This window comes from Macrobrachium rosenbergii, chromosome 16, assembly GCF_040412425.1.
Source record: "Macrobrachium rosenbergii isolate ZJJX-2024 chromosome 16, ASM4041242v1, whole genome shotgun sequence".
In the NCBI taxonomy this organism is placed as follows: Eukaryota; Metazoa; Arthropoda; class Malacostraca; order Decapoda; family Palaemonidae; genus Macrobrachium; species Macrobrachium rosenbergii.
In genome coordinates this window covers 56019842-56036253 of record NC_089756.1, presented here as the reverse complement: position 1 = coordinate 56036253, position 16412 = coordinate 56019842, and the positions used below count along the sequence as shown (strand labels likewise).

At 46.5% G+C, this 16412-nt stretch overlaps 1 protein-coding gene across 4 annotated transcripts in view; it reads left to right on the top strand.

Moving 5' to 3' along the window:
- Window positions 1–16412, top strand: part of LOC136847448 (uncharacterized) — a 69674-nt gene that overhangs the window by 18429 nt on the left and 34833 nt on the right. For all 4 annotated transcript variants that reach the window (XM_067119150.1, XM_067119148.1, XM_067119149.1 and 1 more), the window contains exons 2-3: window positions 11427–13991; window positions 14925–15065. In XM_067119150.1, coding sequence (XP_066975251.1) covers window positions 11436–13991; window positions 14925–15065 — 2697 coding nt within the window. In that variant the 5' untranslated portion in view covers window positions 11427–11435. The remainder of the gene's footprint in view (window positions 1–11426; window positions 13992–14924; window positions 15066–16412) is intronic.

Genomic DNA, 16412 nt, shown 5'->3' with positions numbered 1-16412 from the left:
ATCGGGAGCCAAGGGCATGCAGACCACTGTCCGCATTTCCCCTGCTGTGCCGAAGAAACCTGCTTCTAAGGCCAGCAGGTCCACATCAGACACTCGCTCACAAGTCGCTCCGAGTACCCAGGTTTCCAAGGAGACCCAAGTACCCCAGTCTGGTATGGGAGAAACTTCTCCCCGTACATACTTGGGTGTGGGTCAAGAGAAAGAGTCCGGGCATGCAGGTGCCCCGACTCTTCCTGCTGGTACTTCTGTAAGTGCCAAGCCAGGTTCCTGGGAAGGTGCACTGGTCACCTCGAGTCTGGACACCTGGAGAAGCTGAGAAGAGATCCCCTGCTCAGTCTTCCCGAGAGGTTACGGCCTCAAAGAAGACTGGGGCGCGTCTAGAGGACAGTGCAAGTTCGCGCCAGTCAAGCCGCGCACTCAACTCCTCCCAGTCTTCAGCCACGTCCGCGCAGCCAGTCTGGCTTGGGGGAGGCGAGCGCGCGGCTCGACTCACGCGAGCTGCTCCACTCTCTTCGGGAGACTGCTTCGCCCAGGTAAAAGCGCTCTCCTCGACCCGGGCTGCCGTCACCACCACGGGTTGGTGATCGCTCCCGGCCCGCTGCCCCCTGTTGGTTCTGCCAGCAAGGCCAGTGGAAGAGCCCGATCCTCCTCGCCTGTCCCCTCTACCTCCTGGGCTCCTTCCAGGGGCCGTGAGCCTTACAGGAGGCACTCTGGCAAGTTGTCTCCCCAGAGTTCTACCTCGGGGGCGTACGCGCCTGGCTCGATCCTCGGTTCGACCAGGTCTTACACCCGCGTGGTGCAGGAAGGATCACAGGGTTCTGGCGAGGTTCTCCCTCCTGCAGGGAGAGTAGATCAGGAGGACCGCACCCTGGAAGGACTCGAGGGTCCTCTCCTCCAGGATGCGGACACCCCCAAGATACAGAGGATGTTTGCTGAGGTTATCGTGCTGATTCGTCAGCACAACGACCTCGGGGAAGGGATCACGGCCTCGTCTGTGGATTGTCCATCGCACCTCGAATCCTACTGGAGACCCAACAAGGAACCCAAGGCTTTGGTGGGGCTGCTGTGGTCCACGCTTGCCAAGGGGGTTCTCAATCAAGTGAATGGTCTTGTGTCTGGGCAAGACAATTCACTCAGATTGAACCACTCAGACAAGCTTCTTTCCCCTCCTCTACCTCACCAGAAGCACTTCTATGCTCCATTGGAGAGGGCATTGCCGCCTAAACAGGTTGACCTGGACCTGGTTCGTCTGGATCCGGGTCTTACGTTGCAGCAACTTACTGCAGAGAGCATCTCCCTCTCTCAGCAAGAAGCCACAACCCTGGAAGCCACCGCCATGGTGGCCTTCCAGGTAGTCCCCTAGCTGGATCTGTGGTCTTTCACAGTATCCAAGGTGGCTGCTTCCTCAGGCGCTATCATACCCAGGGAGGACTCCGCCTTTGCGAGACTATGCCAGTCTGTAGGTAGGACCATCTCCTACCTTGCCCACCAGACAGCAAACTTGTGGGCTAACCTGGTCCTGAAGGGAAGGGACGCTGTTCTCTCTTGCTTCTCCAGCTCCGTGAGGCCCGAGTCAGCAATGACCCTGTGGAATGGACTGTTGCTGGGTTCCACCTCTCTCTTCCCTAGAGAGTTGGTGGACGCTGCGGTGGATAAGCGCTGGGCCGATGACAGCGACCGGCTTGTCCACCAGGCAGTGGCCAAGACCTCCTGGTCTTCGAGTTCCACTATGGCCAGGCCCTCGGGTCAGGCTAGCACTTCCTCAGCCCCTAAGAAGTCCCAGTCTTCGAAGGGGCCCCTTGGAAACACCCAGCCTTCTTCTTCCTCTATAAAGAGCGGGTCTTCCTGCCCCTTTCAGCCCGCTTTCCAATCCAAAAAGGGGGCAAGGGGAAAAAGAAGAAGAGGAAATGCTAGGGGCAGCGTTCCCCCCGAAATGCTGCTGAAGGTGGGGGGTTGCTTGTCGAGCCATTGGGCAACATGGCAGCGACATGGAGCCAAGACCTGGATAGTGGATGTCCTTCAGGAGGGATATCTACTACCCTTCAAGTCTTGGCCTCCCCTCACCTACTCTAGTCCATCGCCGCACATACGTCCAAGGAACTCCGAAGGACTCCGCACTACAGCAAGAAGTGCAAGCCATACTGAGCAAGGTGCTGTGGAAGTCGTGTTGGACCAGTCTGCAGGCTTTTACAGCCGTGCCTTCTCGTAGAGAAAGCCACAGGGGGATGGAGACCAGTCATAGACCTCTCTCCCCTGAACCGATTCGTTCGCCAGACTCAGTTTACGATGGAAACAGTGCGATCCGTACTTGTTACCATCAGGGAGAACGACTTCATGCTTACAGTGGACTTGAAGGATGCATATTTCCAAATACCCATTCATCCGTCCTCTCACAAGTACCTCCGCTTTATCCTTGGGGAGACAGTCTTCCAATTCAGGGCACTGTGCTTCGGGCTCTCGACCACTCCCCAGGTGTTCACGAGAGTCTTCTCTCTCGTGTCAGCTTGGGCCCACTCGCACGGAATACGTCTGTTGCGGTATCTTGACAACTGGCTCGTCCTGGCGAGCTCCCGCTCGCAGTTGCTACAGGACAGGGATCAACTCCTTGAGTTTTGCTGCGATCTTGGGATCTTGGTGAACCTCGAGAAGTCAGGTCTCACCCCCAAGCAGAGGATAAAGTACCTGGGCATGCTGATAGACACGGTAGCAGCGAAAGTCTTTCCCTCGGGCTCTCGTGTCAGCAGGTTCAGGCAGGCAGCACAGCTGTTCCTGTCACGACAGGAGCAGCCAGCCCGGCAATGGCAAGTCGTCATTGGTCACCTGTCATTGCTGGAGAAGCTGGTACCTCATGGGCGTCTTCACCTGCGGTCTCTACAGTGCAGGCTAAAGGAGTATTGGTCCCAGTCCCGAGACCCCCAGTCCTTTCTCATCCCTCTTTCTGAGGAAGTGAGAGAGGACCTTCGCTGGTGGATGGACGACAGGAACCTATTGATAGAAGTATCCCTGCATACTCCCCCTCTGGACATGCCGCTGTTCTCAGACACATCGACCGAGGGATGGGGCGCACACCTGGAGGAGTTGCTGACTTTGGGAGTGTGGCACCAAGATGACAGGCACCTTCACATCAACATCCTGGAACTCAAGGCAGCCTTCCTGGCTCTCCAAGAGTTCCGGGATCGAGTGATGGGACACTCCGTGGTACTGATGAGCGACAATACCATGTCGGTGGCATACGTCAACAAGTAGGGGGGTCTTGTATTCCTCCCGCTCCACCAGTTGACGATGCAGGTGCACGAGTGGGCCGTGGCTCACTCAGTAGAGCTGTCAGCCAGGTACATTCCAGGCAAGAGGAATGCCATGGCAGACAAGCTCAGCTGCCAGAATCAGGTGATAGGAACCGAATGGTCCCTTCATTCGGAAGTGACGGAAAGGCTATTTGACCTGTGGGGGCATCCAGCCATCGACCTGTTTGCCACCCGGCACAACAGAAAACTCCAGGTCTTCTGCTTGGTTGTGCTGGACCCATGGGCCGCTGCGGAGGACGTGTTCCAGCACCCTTTGGACAACTCCGACGTTTATGCCTTTCCTCCGTTCTGTCTGATTTGCCGAGTGATCAACCAAGTGATGATCACACCAAATCTCAGAATGATTCTGGTGGCACCCAAATGGCCACAGGCCGTTTGGTATCCCGACCTGCTAGCTCTCCTCTCCGAGACGCCGAGAAAGATCCCCCCCTGGCCCAACCTGCTGTGTCAACCCCACCAGAGCAGTACCACCAGGCAGTGCAGTCCCTGTGTCTTCACGGCTGGAGGTTATCCACCATCTGCTAGCAAGAGGTTTTTCATGTCGCACAGCAACGGAGATGGCCAGGTACCTCAGACAATCCTCCGTAGCGGTATACCAGGGAAAGTGGTCCGTCTTCTGTGGTTGGTGTCGTCAACTGGGTGTCTCTCCGGTTGGAGCTACTATTCAGCAGGTCGCGGACTTCCTCGTCTTCCTTCGCCGAGAGAAGCTTCTCTCCGTTTCAGCTGTGAAAGGGTACCGCGCCACACTCGGCCTAGTCTTACAGCTGAAAGGAGACATCTCTTCCTCCTTCGAGATTTCCCTACTGATGAGAAGCTTCGAAAGGTCTTGCCCACCCAGGGACCTCAGGCCCCCTGCTTGGGATGTGACTCTCGTTCTAAGGAGCCTGACTCGTGCACCATATGAGCCTTTACGAGAGTCGTCGGACAGGGATCTGACCCTCAAGACCGTTTTCCTGCTAGCCCTGGCATCAGCGAAGAGAGTTGGCGAACTGCACAGACTTTCCTTCGATGTTAAACACTTAAGGGGATGGGGATCAGTTACGCTCGATTTCATCCCGGATTTCCTAGCGAAGACTCAGAATCCTTCAGTCCCTGACACACGGTTTGAGTCCTTCACGATCCCCTCCCTAGAGGACTTTGTAGGTAATGAACCAGAAGAGGTGCTACTGTGTCCTGTTAGAGTGCTGCGGCGCTATCTGAAGAGGACTCGATGTCTCCAGCCTGAGTGTCGAGTCTTTGTTAGTACTGACTCGACCAAGAAAGAAGTGTCCAAGAACACCATCTCTTTCTGGCTTCGTGAGATGATAAGGAGAGCGTATTCTGCTGCAGGAGAAGATGACACCAGTATGCTTCGTCTGAGAGCTCACGAAGTCTGTAGCATTGGTCCGTCCCTTGCATTCCGGAAGAACATGTTGGTTCTGCAGGTGCTGAAGGCAGGTGTGTGGTCCCAACAGACCACCTTCACCTCCTTCTACCTCCGGGATGTTGTTCACAAGTCCTTGGACAACTTTTCCTTGGGTCCTGTGGTGGCTGCTCAACAAGTTGTGTAGCTTATCTGGCTCCTCTAGCAGGACAGGTTGCATCTTGCCTAAGATGTACGGTTGTGGAAGGTGCAGTCTTCTTTGGGTTCGGGTATGGTTGGGATTTCTAGTGTGACGACTTCGTCTTGGATCCATTTTCGGTTTTATTTCCTGCTTCGAGTTCTTTACAACGAAAGGTTTCTAAGTCCGTGGTTTGTCGTTCAGATGTGGTTTCGGGTTTGTCAGGTTCTGTAGTGTTGTAGAATGCTCCTTTGTCCTCGAAGGTTCCTTTTCCTTCAGTGGATGAGTGTGGTTCGTCTTGTGGTGTTGGTAATTCTGGTGATAGGGTTTTCAATTTGGCTCAGTATAATGCAGAATTGTTGGGTTTGTCAAAGGGTTATAGATTACTAGTTAGGCAATGTTTTCAATTTTGGGTTTTCCAACATTCACGATCGTGTCTTGAAGAATTTTCCTAAATTTGCTAGTGATGTCTGTCAAGATTATCAAGGGGGAACAGAGTCGATATAGTTTTCTTTCTCAAAAAAAACAAAAAAACTATGGCCTCTTCTGCTGCTTCTGAGTTTTCCTTTTTTTCCCGATTTCTTCTAAGCCTTCTTCCAATGTCTTTACACAATCTTCTTTATCAGGTCACTCTTTGGAGTCTTCTCTCGCTCATCCTGTTTTCTTTGCCATTGTCAGCAGAGCAAAGAATTTTCATTGGTGCAATCCTGTAATGTTGGGGCTTTCATCGGCTCCCTCTCTCTCTTCGGGGTTGAGGTAAGGTGTACAGCCAGCAGATTTACATTAAATGTAAATCTGAACTGGATATGATGGTCAGTGAATTGTGGGAGTGAGATGATGGCAGGCACATACACCGAGCTGCTAGATGTTGTCACATGTATTTTAACAAACATGAATTTTTCGAACTACACTTCACTAACACAGGAATTGTACACTTCCTCTGCCATAACTGTTTTCGAACAACACACTTAGCTAACTGTTCACGTCTAACACATGCAATAAATTCCTGGCAAAGCACTTCCTAATTCCTAAATATCAGTCTTCTGGCATCACAACACAGCTGTTCTTCTCACAATGCGAAATTTCGCGGGCAGTTATTCTGCGTCGCTAAATTAAGAACTTTTTTTGCGTTCTTACCTTCTTTGGTGGGGCTGTCTTCTTTAGTACCCTCACGGGTCCTGTAGTTTTCTCAGGCTTCTGGTCTAGATGCTTCACAGGCGGTTGCGAAGTCTTCCGCAACTCCGTATTTTCTTCCTTTACTGGGTTTAAAACGTAATGTGTCCACCACGGTTCTTGTGGATGCTATGGCATTTGGCGTTTCGTCTGCGTCATCGTTGAGTGTATCAGTACTGATGGTGTCCTCAGCCTCTCCTTTTTTCTAGAGTAGCTGGTAATTTTCCTTCTTTGGTCCCCATTGGTTCCGCAGCTCGTAGCTTGCCCTGAGAGACATCTTTGAGTACTGGACCAGTTGGTATGTTCTCCACCTGTCCAACATCAGTGGTAGGTGCTCCGGTGGTTATTCCGAGTGTGGCTGCTTTCTTTTCTCTCCTTCTTCTACTTCTTTCTCAACTTTTCCTGCGGCTATTTCTGTTCCTCCTTCTAAGGTGTTCAATGTGGGCTCGGCTTTGGTTCCGGGTCATCAAGGGAGTTCTTCCTCCCTCTTCCTTAATCATGACTTCAGCTCCGGATACCCGTACTGGTGCGGTGTTGTTTCATCGGGCGTTGGGTGGATCGGGTGTTGCGGCCTCTCCACTCGCAGGGGTGGGTGTTTGTCGCCCAGGTGTGGTCGGCCCAGGTGTTACGTCATCGTCGCTGGTTGGTGTGGGGTTTGCACAGTCGAGTGTGTCTGACTCAAGAGTTTTGTCATTGGCTTTAGTTGGTACAGGGTTTGCGCAACCAGGTTAAGGTTGGCTCGGTTATGTTGGGGTCAGGTATGTCAGGTGTTGGTCTCGCACATCCTGGTGTAGTGAGTTCCCAGTTATCGGGTGCAGCTCTTGCTGGTGGTCAGTCTGTCTCTTTTCCTGGCCCGGTTCAGTCAGACCAGTCTGACAGAAGAAGAGGAGACGGTACCAGGTATAGGTTTTTTCTCCAGCGAATGAAAGCGAGTATAAGTGGATTATAAGTGGATTGTGGACTTTATCCATTCTCTCTATTTGCAGTCCAGGCTCCTGAGGAACCTACACAACCAAACCAAGCAATGTTTGAATCGTTGTATGCAACTAAACCAGTAGTCTCCCAAACATCAAGTAAACCAGTCTGGTTTGGCCAAGTTGGGTGGGTGTTGAGGGAGGCGGACTCTAGGTTATCTTCTCTTAATGGGTCGGGTAGACAGGATTCAACCTTGCTTCCCGATCGGAAGGGGTTCCATAGGGTAGCGGGTAACCCTTCTGCCGGTGTCAGTGTTCCTCTCAATGAATCTGTTGAGGCTCTTCTCTCCAGGGTTCCTTTGTTGAATCGTCTGGTAGCGGTTACATCTCGTGAGGCTTGTATTTTGGAGGACACTTTTTGCAGTCAGTCTGAGGCCTTGTCCCACTCTTTGTGGATGTTGTCTGTGTTGATGGGGTTTTCTCAAACAAGTTGGATATAATCCCTCCGATCCTGTACTGTTTGACAACCTCATCACTTCGGTTTTGATGGGGTTGGCATACCAGGCTAACATTTCGGCTGGCTGTACAACGTTCTTTGGCAAGAAGAGGAGGGACTTCTTTTTAAATCATATTCCACCTCATTATCCAGACATACATGAGAGGGTCCTGTTGAGGGCGCCTTTTTGTGCTCTGCAACAGTCTTTTTAGAGAGGAGGATGTCTCCTCCATGGTCAATTTCGTGTCGTCGTCATCAGCAATAGCATCACAGGAGGCTATGATTCGTGTGGCTGCTCAGGGTTCAGGTGATGTGGCCAGTATGACGAACTTTGTTGCTTCTAACTCATGTCTCCGGTGTCAGCAATTATGCATCTTCGACGGTACAGAATGTTGAAGTATCTAGCCTTGGCTGATCCTTGCCTCCTCTTTAGAGGAGCTAGTAAGGGCGAGGGACTTCTTATTGAATCTATGCAAGATACTAGGAATTCTTCTAATCTTTGCCAAGAATTTACTGGTCCCAACACAGTCTATAAACTTTCAGGGATGAGGATTCTCTCTCTTCCTTTGAGGGTTTTTTTTTTTTCCCAACCCTGGAGAGGATCCAGTTGGTCCTTCAGGAAGTAGAGGTGTTCCTGTCCAACAGGGAACAGCCGGTACCAGTTTGGAGAAGTCTCATGGGGAGAATGTCTTCTCTCTCTCTATCTTTTAATTCCAGAGGCTCGTCTCCAGATGCGTTTCTCTCTAGGTATGTCTCAGGGATTGCTGGGACTTCCGCAACGAGAACGCAGTTATAGTCTGGAGCGATTCTTACATGTCGGATCTTCTGTGGTGTTCAGAAGAAGTGCATCTGACACCCGGAAGGTCTATCGACTCCCCTCTTCCCGCCGTTCATCTGTACTCAGATGCCTCAGATCAGGTTGGAGGTGCAAAGAATGGAAAGTGTCTCTTCTTCCCCAACGTGTATCGAGGAGTGTCAACATACTGGCTGACTCTTTAAGTCGCTCTCGTCAGGTATTGGGGGGAGAGTGGACTTTGGCTCAAGAAGTAGTATGTCAGGTTCTATGGTAGTGGCCAGCATCTGTGGACTTTTTCGCGACGAGATTAAACTATCATCTTAGGTTTATTTCTCACCAGTGGTGGACCCCATGTCGATAAGCACCGTTTCGATGTTACAAAATTGGAATCACGTGCAGGTGTATGCTTTCTGCCATTTGGTCTCATTCATCAGGTAATCAGGAAATTGTAGGAGAGTGCCAAGACGTCTATGACTCTAATAGCTCCTTGTTGGACCCTACGCCCTTGGTTTCCGGAACTCCTAAACTCCTTACGAAAGTTTCGATGTTCCTTCCCATGCAGAAGATTTCAGACAATTGCTTTTTCACTATTATCATCCAAACCCTCGCATGCTGAACCTAGTTGCAAGGTGACTGCCGAGCGAGCAGCTAGACAGACGGGACTCTCTAAAGCTGTGTCTAGACAGCTTTCTTTCAGCTTGAGAAAGTCAACCCGTAAGCTTTACCAGGTCAGCTGGACAATGTATAGAAGTTGGTGTCATAAGGAAGGTCATTCCATCTCTAGACCTTCCATAGCCAAAATAGCTGATTTTATTTTTTTCCTTCTGAAAGTCAAGGTTCTTTTGTATTCAGCGATTGCTGGCTACCGCTCAACACTTAGTAGCAGTACATGTAGTTTCCATCTTCCCCAAAATTTCTAGTAGTAAGATCATCCATGATTTATTACATTCCTTTAAGATTAAATGTCCTGTCTTGCTGACTCGGGCTCCTTCGTGGGATTTGTCGGAAGTTCTAACGATAAGACCACTGATTAAGAAGGTGTTTTTTCTTACGGCTTTAACCACAGCTAGAAAGGTGGGCGAACCTCAGGCAGTTTCTAGGCTGGTTTCCTAGCCGGGAAATGATATGTATTGGTCTCTTTTTCCGGAATTTGTGGCGAAGTCGCAGTCAGAGTTTAACCCTCTGCCTCGTTCGTTTAGGGTTCTTTATTGGCTAGAGTTCGTTACCGGCAATCCAGCGGAGGTGTCCTTATGTCCGGTGCAAGCATTAAAAGTCTATTTATCAAAGGTTGAGAAACTCCGTCCGCGTCCGCGGACACTGAGGGAGATGATTTCCCAGGCTTCTCAGGGTTCTTCTTTGTTGTCTCCAAGCTCTGTATTACCCCAAGTGCACAGTATTCGGAGTATGGCCACTTCATCTTCCTTTCTAAGGAATTGTTCAGTGTCTTCCATTCTGGAGGCGGAAGTCCGTCTCAATGTTTACTTCCTTTTACTTAAGCGACATTCAATTCGCCTCGTTGGAGGGAAGGGTTATTCTCTTAGTCCGTGCGTAGCGGCTAACTCTATTGTCTAGGGTGCGTTCATTTAGCTGAGGTGGTATTCTCTCAGTTTGGAGGTTCTTAGGTTAACCAGATAGAGGAATTCCTTTTAGTCTTTAGAATCTTAGGGAGCAGTAATAGTATAATCACATAAATTTAGTACATTTTTAAGTACTGTATCTTAGTCTTTGATAATTTCCTTACAAGAGTCCAAGGAGATTCTCTAGTAGGCTAGGCTCTTTTGTTGGCGCTGAGATCCTTCTTCGCTCGTCAATCGTTGGGCCTTATCCGGAGGATCAGTGGCTCGGCACACTGCTTCATTCCCCTCCATACATGAGAGGCTCTGAATAGCCACATGGGAGGTTCATTGTACTCCTCCATACATGAGAGGCTCTGAATAGCCACATGGCAGGTTCATCGTACTACTCCATACATGAGAGGTTCTGAAGAGCCACGTGGGAGGTCGACGGACCGAGACAGTGCTGACCTGACTGACAATCAAAGTACTCTCCAGCATGTCTCTTCACCGAGAGTATTGACTGATTTGGTGAGTGTATGACTAAACAGATATCTATGCAGAGCAGATCAGTGAGCTACCATCTCTGCAGTTGTAAAAAGGGGGCGTGCCGCAACCTAGATGGGTCTCCCTCCAGCATGTCTCTTCACCGAAAGCATTGATTGATATGTTGACAAACATTTACACATAAGTTAAGTATATCTTAGTTTAACTAGACCACTGAGCTGATTAACAGCTCTCCTAGGGCTGGCCCGAAGGATTAGACTTATTTTACATGGCTAAGAACAGTTGGTTACCTAGCAATGGGACCTACAGCTTATTGTGGAATCTGAACCACATTATACTGAGAAATGAATTTCTATCACCAGAAATAAATTCGTATAATTCCTCATTGGCCGGCCGGAGACTCGAACGCGGGCCCAGCAGAGTGCTAGCCGAGAACTATACCGACCCGTCCAGCAAGGAACTTATTTACACATAATAGGTTGATAATGAGTTACCTGCTTAATCTCCGTTGACAGGTCGGGCTGAATTAGATTGATCCCACCTCCATTAAAATTTTGTTAATCAGGTTAATTCAGGTATGGAGGGAGTGTATTGCAATATGAAGTTTTCACAATAAAACTAATATTGTAATACTTACCTGAACACCTGAATGATTCCCACCTTCCTCCCCACTTCAATTTTTGATAGTGAGTGACTCAACTGGGGATGTTGGCCTCTGTCGGCCGGTATTTGCAGCAGTGTTGTCAACAGTACCTCAGGTAACTCATTTGACAAGATTTTTCCTGTAGTGTTGGTAACACTGACAGTTAATTACCCACTTTGTGGGTAAAATTAGAGGGATATAGTTCGGGCTGGTCAGTGACCAGGGCTAATTCAGGTGTTCAGGTAAGTATTACAGTATTGGTTTTATCATGAAAACTTCATTTCCCACTGTCTTAAAACCTGGTAGAGGTTGAATGTAATATTATCAAAGTTAAGGTAAGGTAATGCATTAGCTGAAGTGAAGTATTTATCTGGATTCTGCAAAAAATATATGGAAATTGTTTTTTAGATTTTGTATTTTAAGAGATAAAATTACAGTGAAAAGGATACAAGCTTAATTTTTTCTCAGTTTTAATGTGTCAAATTTTCTTTGTTACAGAATTAAGTTATGTCAGAGGGAGAGGACAGTGGCATTTTAGGAGGGAATGGCCCCTTAGAAATGAATGTTGTCAGTTTACCCAAGATGGATACTGCACAGCTGGAGCAGCTTGGACTTAACGGACCAGCAAGTGCACTTGGGGCAACAAGCATAACATCATTAGGTACATCACAGCATTATGTATCAACTACTCTAGCTGGAACACAAGCCCTGCTAGAAAGTGTTGTTACCCAGGGCACACGAACTCCATTAACTTCAGTGGCTGGAAATTCAGCTGTTACCTTCAGCACATCAGGCAACAATTCTCAAGATTCCTACAGTAGTTTAGAGTATGTAACACAAATGCCTCTACCAGATGACCAACAGGGAAAGTTTCCAGATGCACTTGTTTCTGTTGATAATGTTGCATTTGTGGAAATGAATGATGCAGCTATAAAAAGTGCAGCAGTCTCTGCACCTCTAGAGCTTTACTTTGATGTCATTAATCCAACAACAACAGCTCCAGTCTCAGCGTCCAGTGTACATCATGTACGTCACGAACACCAGACACCAAAAGCTCAGTTGTTGGAAAGAGCATACTCAGATTTCCTTCAGCAACAAGAACAGCAGCAGCAGCAGTTAACTGATCAAGATCAATCTGATCATGTATTGCAAGATGTTACGACTGCCAACCTTGTTCAGTTAGAACATGAAGGACTACCTCAAACTTTACATGACTATCGGAAACCTGCAAAATTAGAGCATCAGAAGCGACAGATACTTCAGGTGCAGCAGCAAAGGCAGCTTCAGACGCAGCAGCTCCCAAGGCAAATTCAGCAGCAGCAGCATACAGAACAACATAACCAGCAAAGGCAAGGACAGCTTCCCCTCAGACTTCAGCAGCAACAGAAATCTCTTCAGTTTCAGCACCCTCAGCAAAGGCAAATGCAGCAACAACCAGAACAGCAGCAGCAGAGATTAATCCAACATCAACAAAAACAGTTTCAGGAGCATGTTAAAAAGATTGATGACCAAAACTGTATGAACAAAAATGATGCTGGTTTGCAACAGCAACAACAGACACCACCTCTTATACCACTTGTGTCCCGCAGTGGCCGACCAATCCGTCGCAGGCAGGAGTACTTGGAATACGTTACTCAGAATATAAAAGAAGAAGACATTGTTTCTCATTTACCTCCACAGCTTGTGAAAGCAGAAGAGATGGTCATAGGTCCTGATTTTGAGGAAGAAGAACCTGTTGAAGAAGTTCTAGAGGATGAAGATCACATGGAGGAAGAAATGGATTCAAATGATGATGATCCAGATGACAGTGGGAACTATACCACAGATGGGAAAAAGTCATTACCACATAAGAAGCGTATTCCTAAGAAGTTAAAAACCACAAAAAAACACATCAAGTGTTATAAATGTCAATTTTGTGATGAGCAGTTCACAAACCAGCAGCAATTTAATGCTCATAAACAAACTCACACCCTGACTAAACCAAAGCCATTTAATTGTGAAATCTGTTTAAAAGGTTTTGATAGCCAGCTGAAATTTTTTGAACACCTCAAGTATCATTATGAACCTTACAAAAAGCATAGATGTGAAGTATGTGGTGGTGAATTCGAAAATGCAGATGCCCTTCAAGAACATTCTTTAGTGCATTCAAGAGAACATTATAAGTGTGAACTTTGCAATAAGACTTTCAGGAAAGAAAGTATGCTTGAGGTTCATCTAAAAGTTGCTCACATGGAAGAAGATGACAGTAATACAGCAGATAAACCTTATTCATGTGTTGCTTGCCCGAAGAGCTTTCGCACACAGATGGCACTGGACAGCCATGTTCAGACAGAACACTCTGAAAACCCACCTGAATTCACTTGTGAGGACTGTTACAGAGTTTTCAAGTCCAAGGCCAAGCTCATGTCTCATCGTAAAATTGAACATAAAGAAGGAAATTCGCAAAATAAGGGAGCACCAAAGAAGAAGATGAAAGTGGGAAAGACTGCGAAAGGTGGTTATGCATGCACATGGTGTACCAGGGTGTTTACACACAAGAATTCATTAGTGTACCATATGAGGGGACACACAGGTGAACGACCACATCAGTGTGAGCAGTGTGGTAAAGCTTTCTATGCAGCCAGTGCTCTAAAAGTTCATTTGAGACTTCACAGTGGAGAAAAACCTTATAAATGTGACCATTGTGGAAAGTTTTTCAGACAGTGGGGAGATTTGCGTTATCATACAACTTCAGTTCACTCAGACGCAAGGCAATTTCAGTGTGAATATTGTGGTAAGGACTTCAAGAGGAAGTATTGTTTAGTGGTTCATAGAAGGATACACACTGGTGAGAAGAATTACAAATGTGAACGCTGTGGCAAGGCCTTCAGGGCTGCTTCTTACCTGCAAAACCACAAGCGTATCCACACAGGCGATAGACCTCATCCATGTCCAGATTGTGGTAAACCCTTCCGTGCTCGATCTGACATGAAGCGTCATCGCCAGACACACCAGAGAGATGGCTCTTCCAGTGCTGTTAGTCAGCTGAATACTCAGAGTCCATCTCCTGCTTCTCATACTCAGGTGAAAAAAAAATCTAAACTAAAACTCAGATTGGAAGTGTGCTGAAGTGATTACATATACTGCAAATACATACTCAGGTGAAAATGTATATGTAATCACTTCAGCACAGTTCTAATCTGAGTTTAAGATTTTTGAGTGTCATTCTCAGTAAAGTGTCTTAGTTTTGTAGATTCCATTATTTTCAGTTTTTATTTTTACGACAACAGTTCCATAAGATCATTTTAGAAACTTCTTAATCAGCATGAGTTACCTATTATTTGTCATGGCTGTAGTAGTTGAAGTGATCATTGTACAGGATTTTATTGCGGTAGAATCAGTATTAAACTGAATTGATAGTATTTTTTTAATGTAATCAGGAACATTACCAATTGTTAATGTTGTCAAATGGAATTAGGTAATGTAAAGTCATAAGTTGGAGTTCATCTGCTACCATATCATCAAAGATCTGTTGGCTTTAATGGTTGTAAAGCACACAGCATGAGACAATTCCTGTTCAGTATTCAGGGTAAAAATGAAGCCTATGAATATGTTTCATAATTTCATTAGCCCTAAGACTGCCAGGCATTCATTGTAATTACACAAGTCAAGTTTCAATCCATTGGTTTTATTTAATTTGCTCTTAATAATTTTTTTTATAAGATTAAAAGTGCAGGTAGTAGTTGAGTCAAGTCCTTCCATGATTATCAACTAGCTAAGCCTATGTATGAAGGAATGCTTATTTTAAAGTTCGTATAGTGTTTTTTGCTTTTAAATTTTGAGGCAACCACCATTTTTTTTTTTTTTTTTCATTTTCCATGATTATTTTCCACATAGGTATTCTGTTTATTCATGCATAACAAAGTATGAAAATAAGAACATTTCACAGGGAATTTAGCTGCTATTCCTTAAAATTTTTCTGGGTTAGTCTTGTATCATATTTCTTGTCTCTACCAGGTTGAACCTCAGTTGATTATTGCTGATCAAGTTCCAGTACCTGGTAGTAATGACCAGCCCATCAGAATAATGGTATCAGGTATAAATGCACAACAAGTTGCTGCTGCAGTTCACCCACCTCCAGCACACAGACAGTCTCAGGTACTGTACTTCTGCAGTTTTTCCAAAACAGCCTAGGTTGTCTTCAATATAAATTCACTTTCGTATATATTCATTATAAATGTTACTGACTGCATGCTTGCAAGTTTATGATGGAGGTACATACAGCTTAACAATTTCCATGTGAATTGCATAGAATTTTTTCATGTATGTCTGTGCCAGGTTAAGGGCAAGCAAAACTAATGAAGCAGTTGAGAGGTGAACATGTATATGGATGTTCTCCCCAGTTTATTTAACTATCCTTTATTATATAAGTAACTTACCAAGTAACTACATAGCTATTATGTTTCATTTATCGGCAGCTTAAATTTGAAAATTTGCGGTAGCGTTCCAATATTTTGGTGTTGATAACTCGCCCCGCCCACTTTCTGGGAAGGATAAGTACAACACTACTAACTAGCCCAATTCATTTCTGCCGGTTGACAGTGTAACATGGTTGTTAACTTCAGCTTTCTTTTGACTGAGTATAATTCGCCGGATGAATTTCATCGTTTTTTGGTGAAGTATTCCGAGTCTTGGTAGCGATTGCGCTAATTACATTACCTTATTTAGCTTGGACTATTGTTTCTCAGAATATGTCTGACTCTAGTTCTGCTAGTAGTAGGTTTTGCGGCAAAAGCTGTACAGTAAACAGCCTGTATTCGCATTCTCATGATTCATGGACTCACGCATTCGCGGGTTTCTCTGTGGAACATATCTAGCCATTATTCGTGGAAAATTTGCCCATTTGCAGTATTTTTCACTGAGAAATATTCACTAATTACTGTATTTTCATATAATTTTCATGAATAAATGCACTTTTTGTGACAAAACTATTAAGATACTCAGGTTTATGCATTTTTACAGGGTTTTTCTGTGTTTAAACTATCAAAATGGGCAGTTCTAAGTGCTTTTAGAGGGGTTTTAAGTATTCGCAGATTTTAGCTATTTGCGGGGGGTTGTGGTACGCATCCCCCGCGAATACGGGCGGTTCACTGTAATACCAAACTCACTTCTGTCAATTATTACGCTCATACCATTTGTTGTAAATGTAGAGGACAAACTTGCTCTGCAGTCTTGACCTGTGACGAATGCGAAGAATGGGATCAGGGGAAATGGAAGACTTTAACTAGTTACTCAGACAAACTTGAGAAAAACAGACATAGGAGAGCGGCAGCTAAGACCGAAGCTAAGAATTCAGTGAGTCAGGTTTCTCCTGTTGTGCATGCCCTTCCAGCTCCTATATCTGTTTTTTCCCCGATCACCAGTCCTCCGCTTTACCTGTGACTCCATTATCCAACTTCCAACATTCCGAATCCAATGCCATCGCCAGTCTGGAAGCCAGAATGG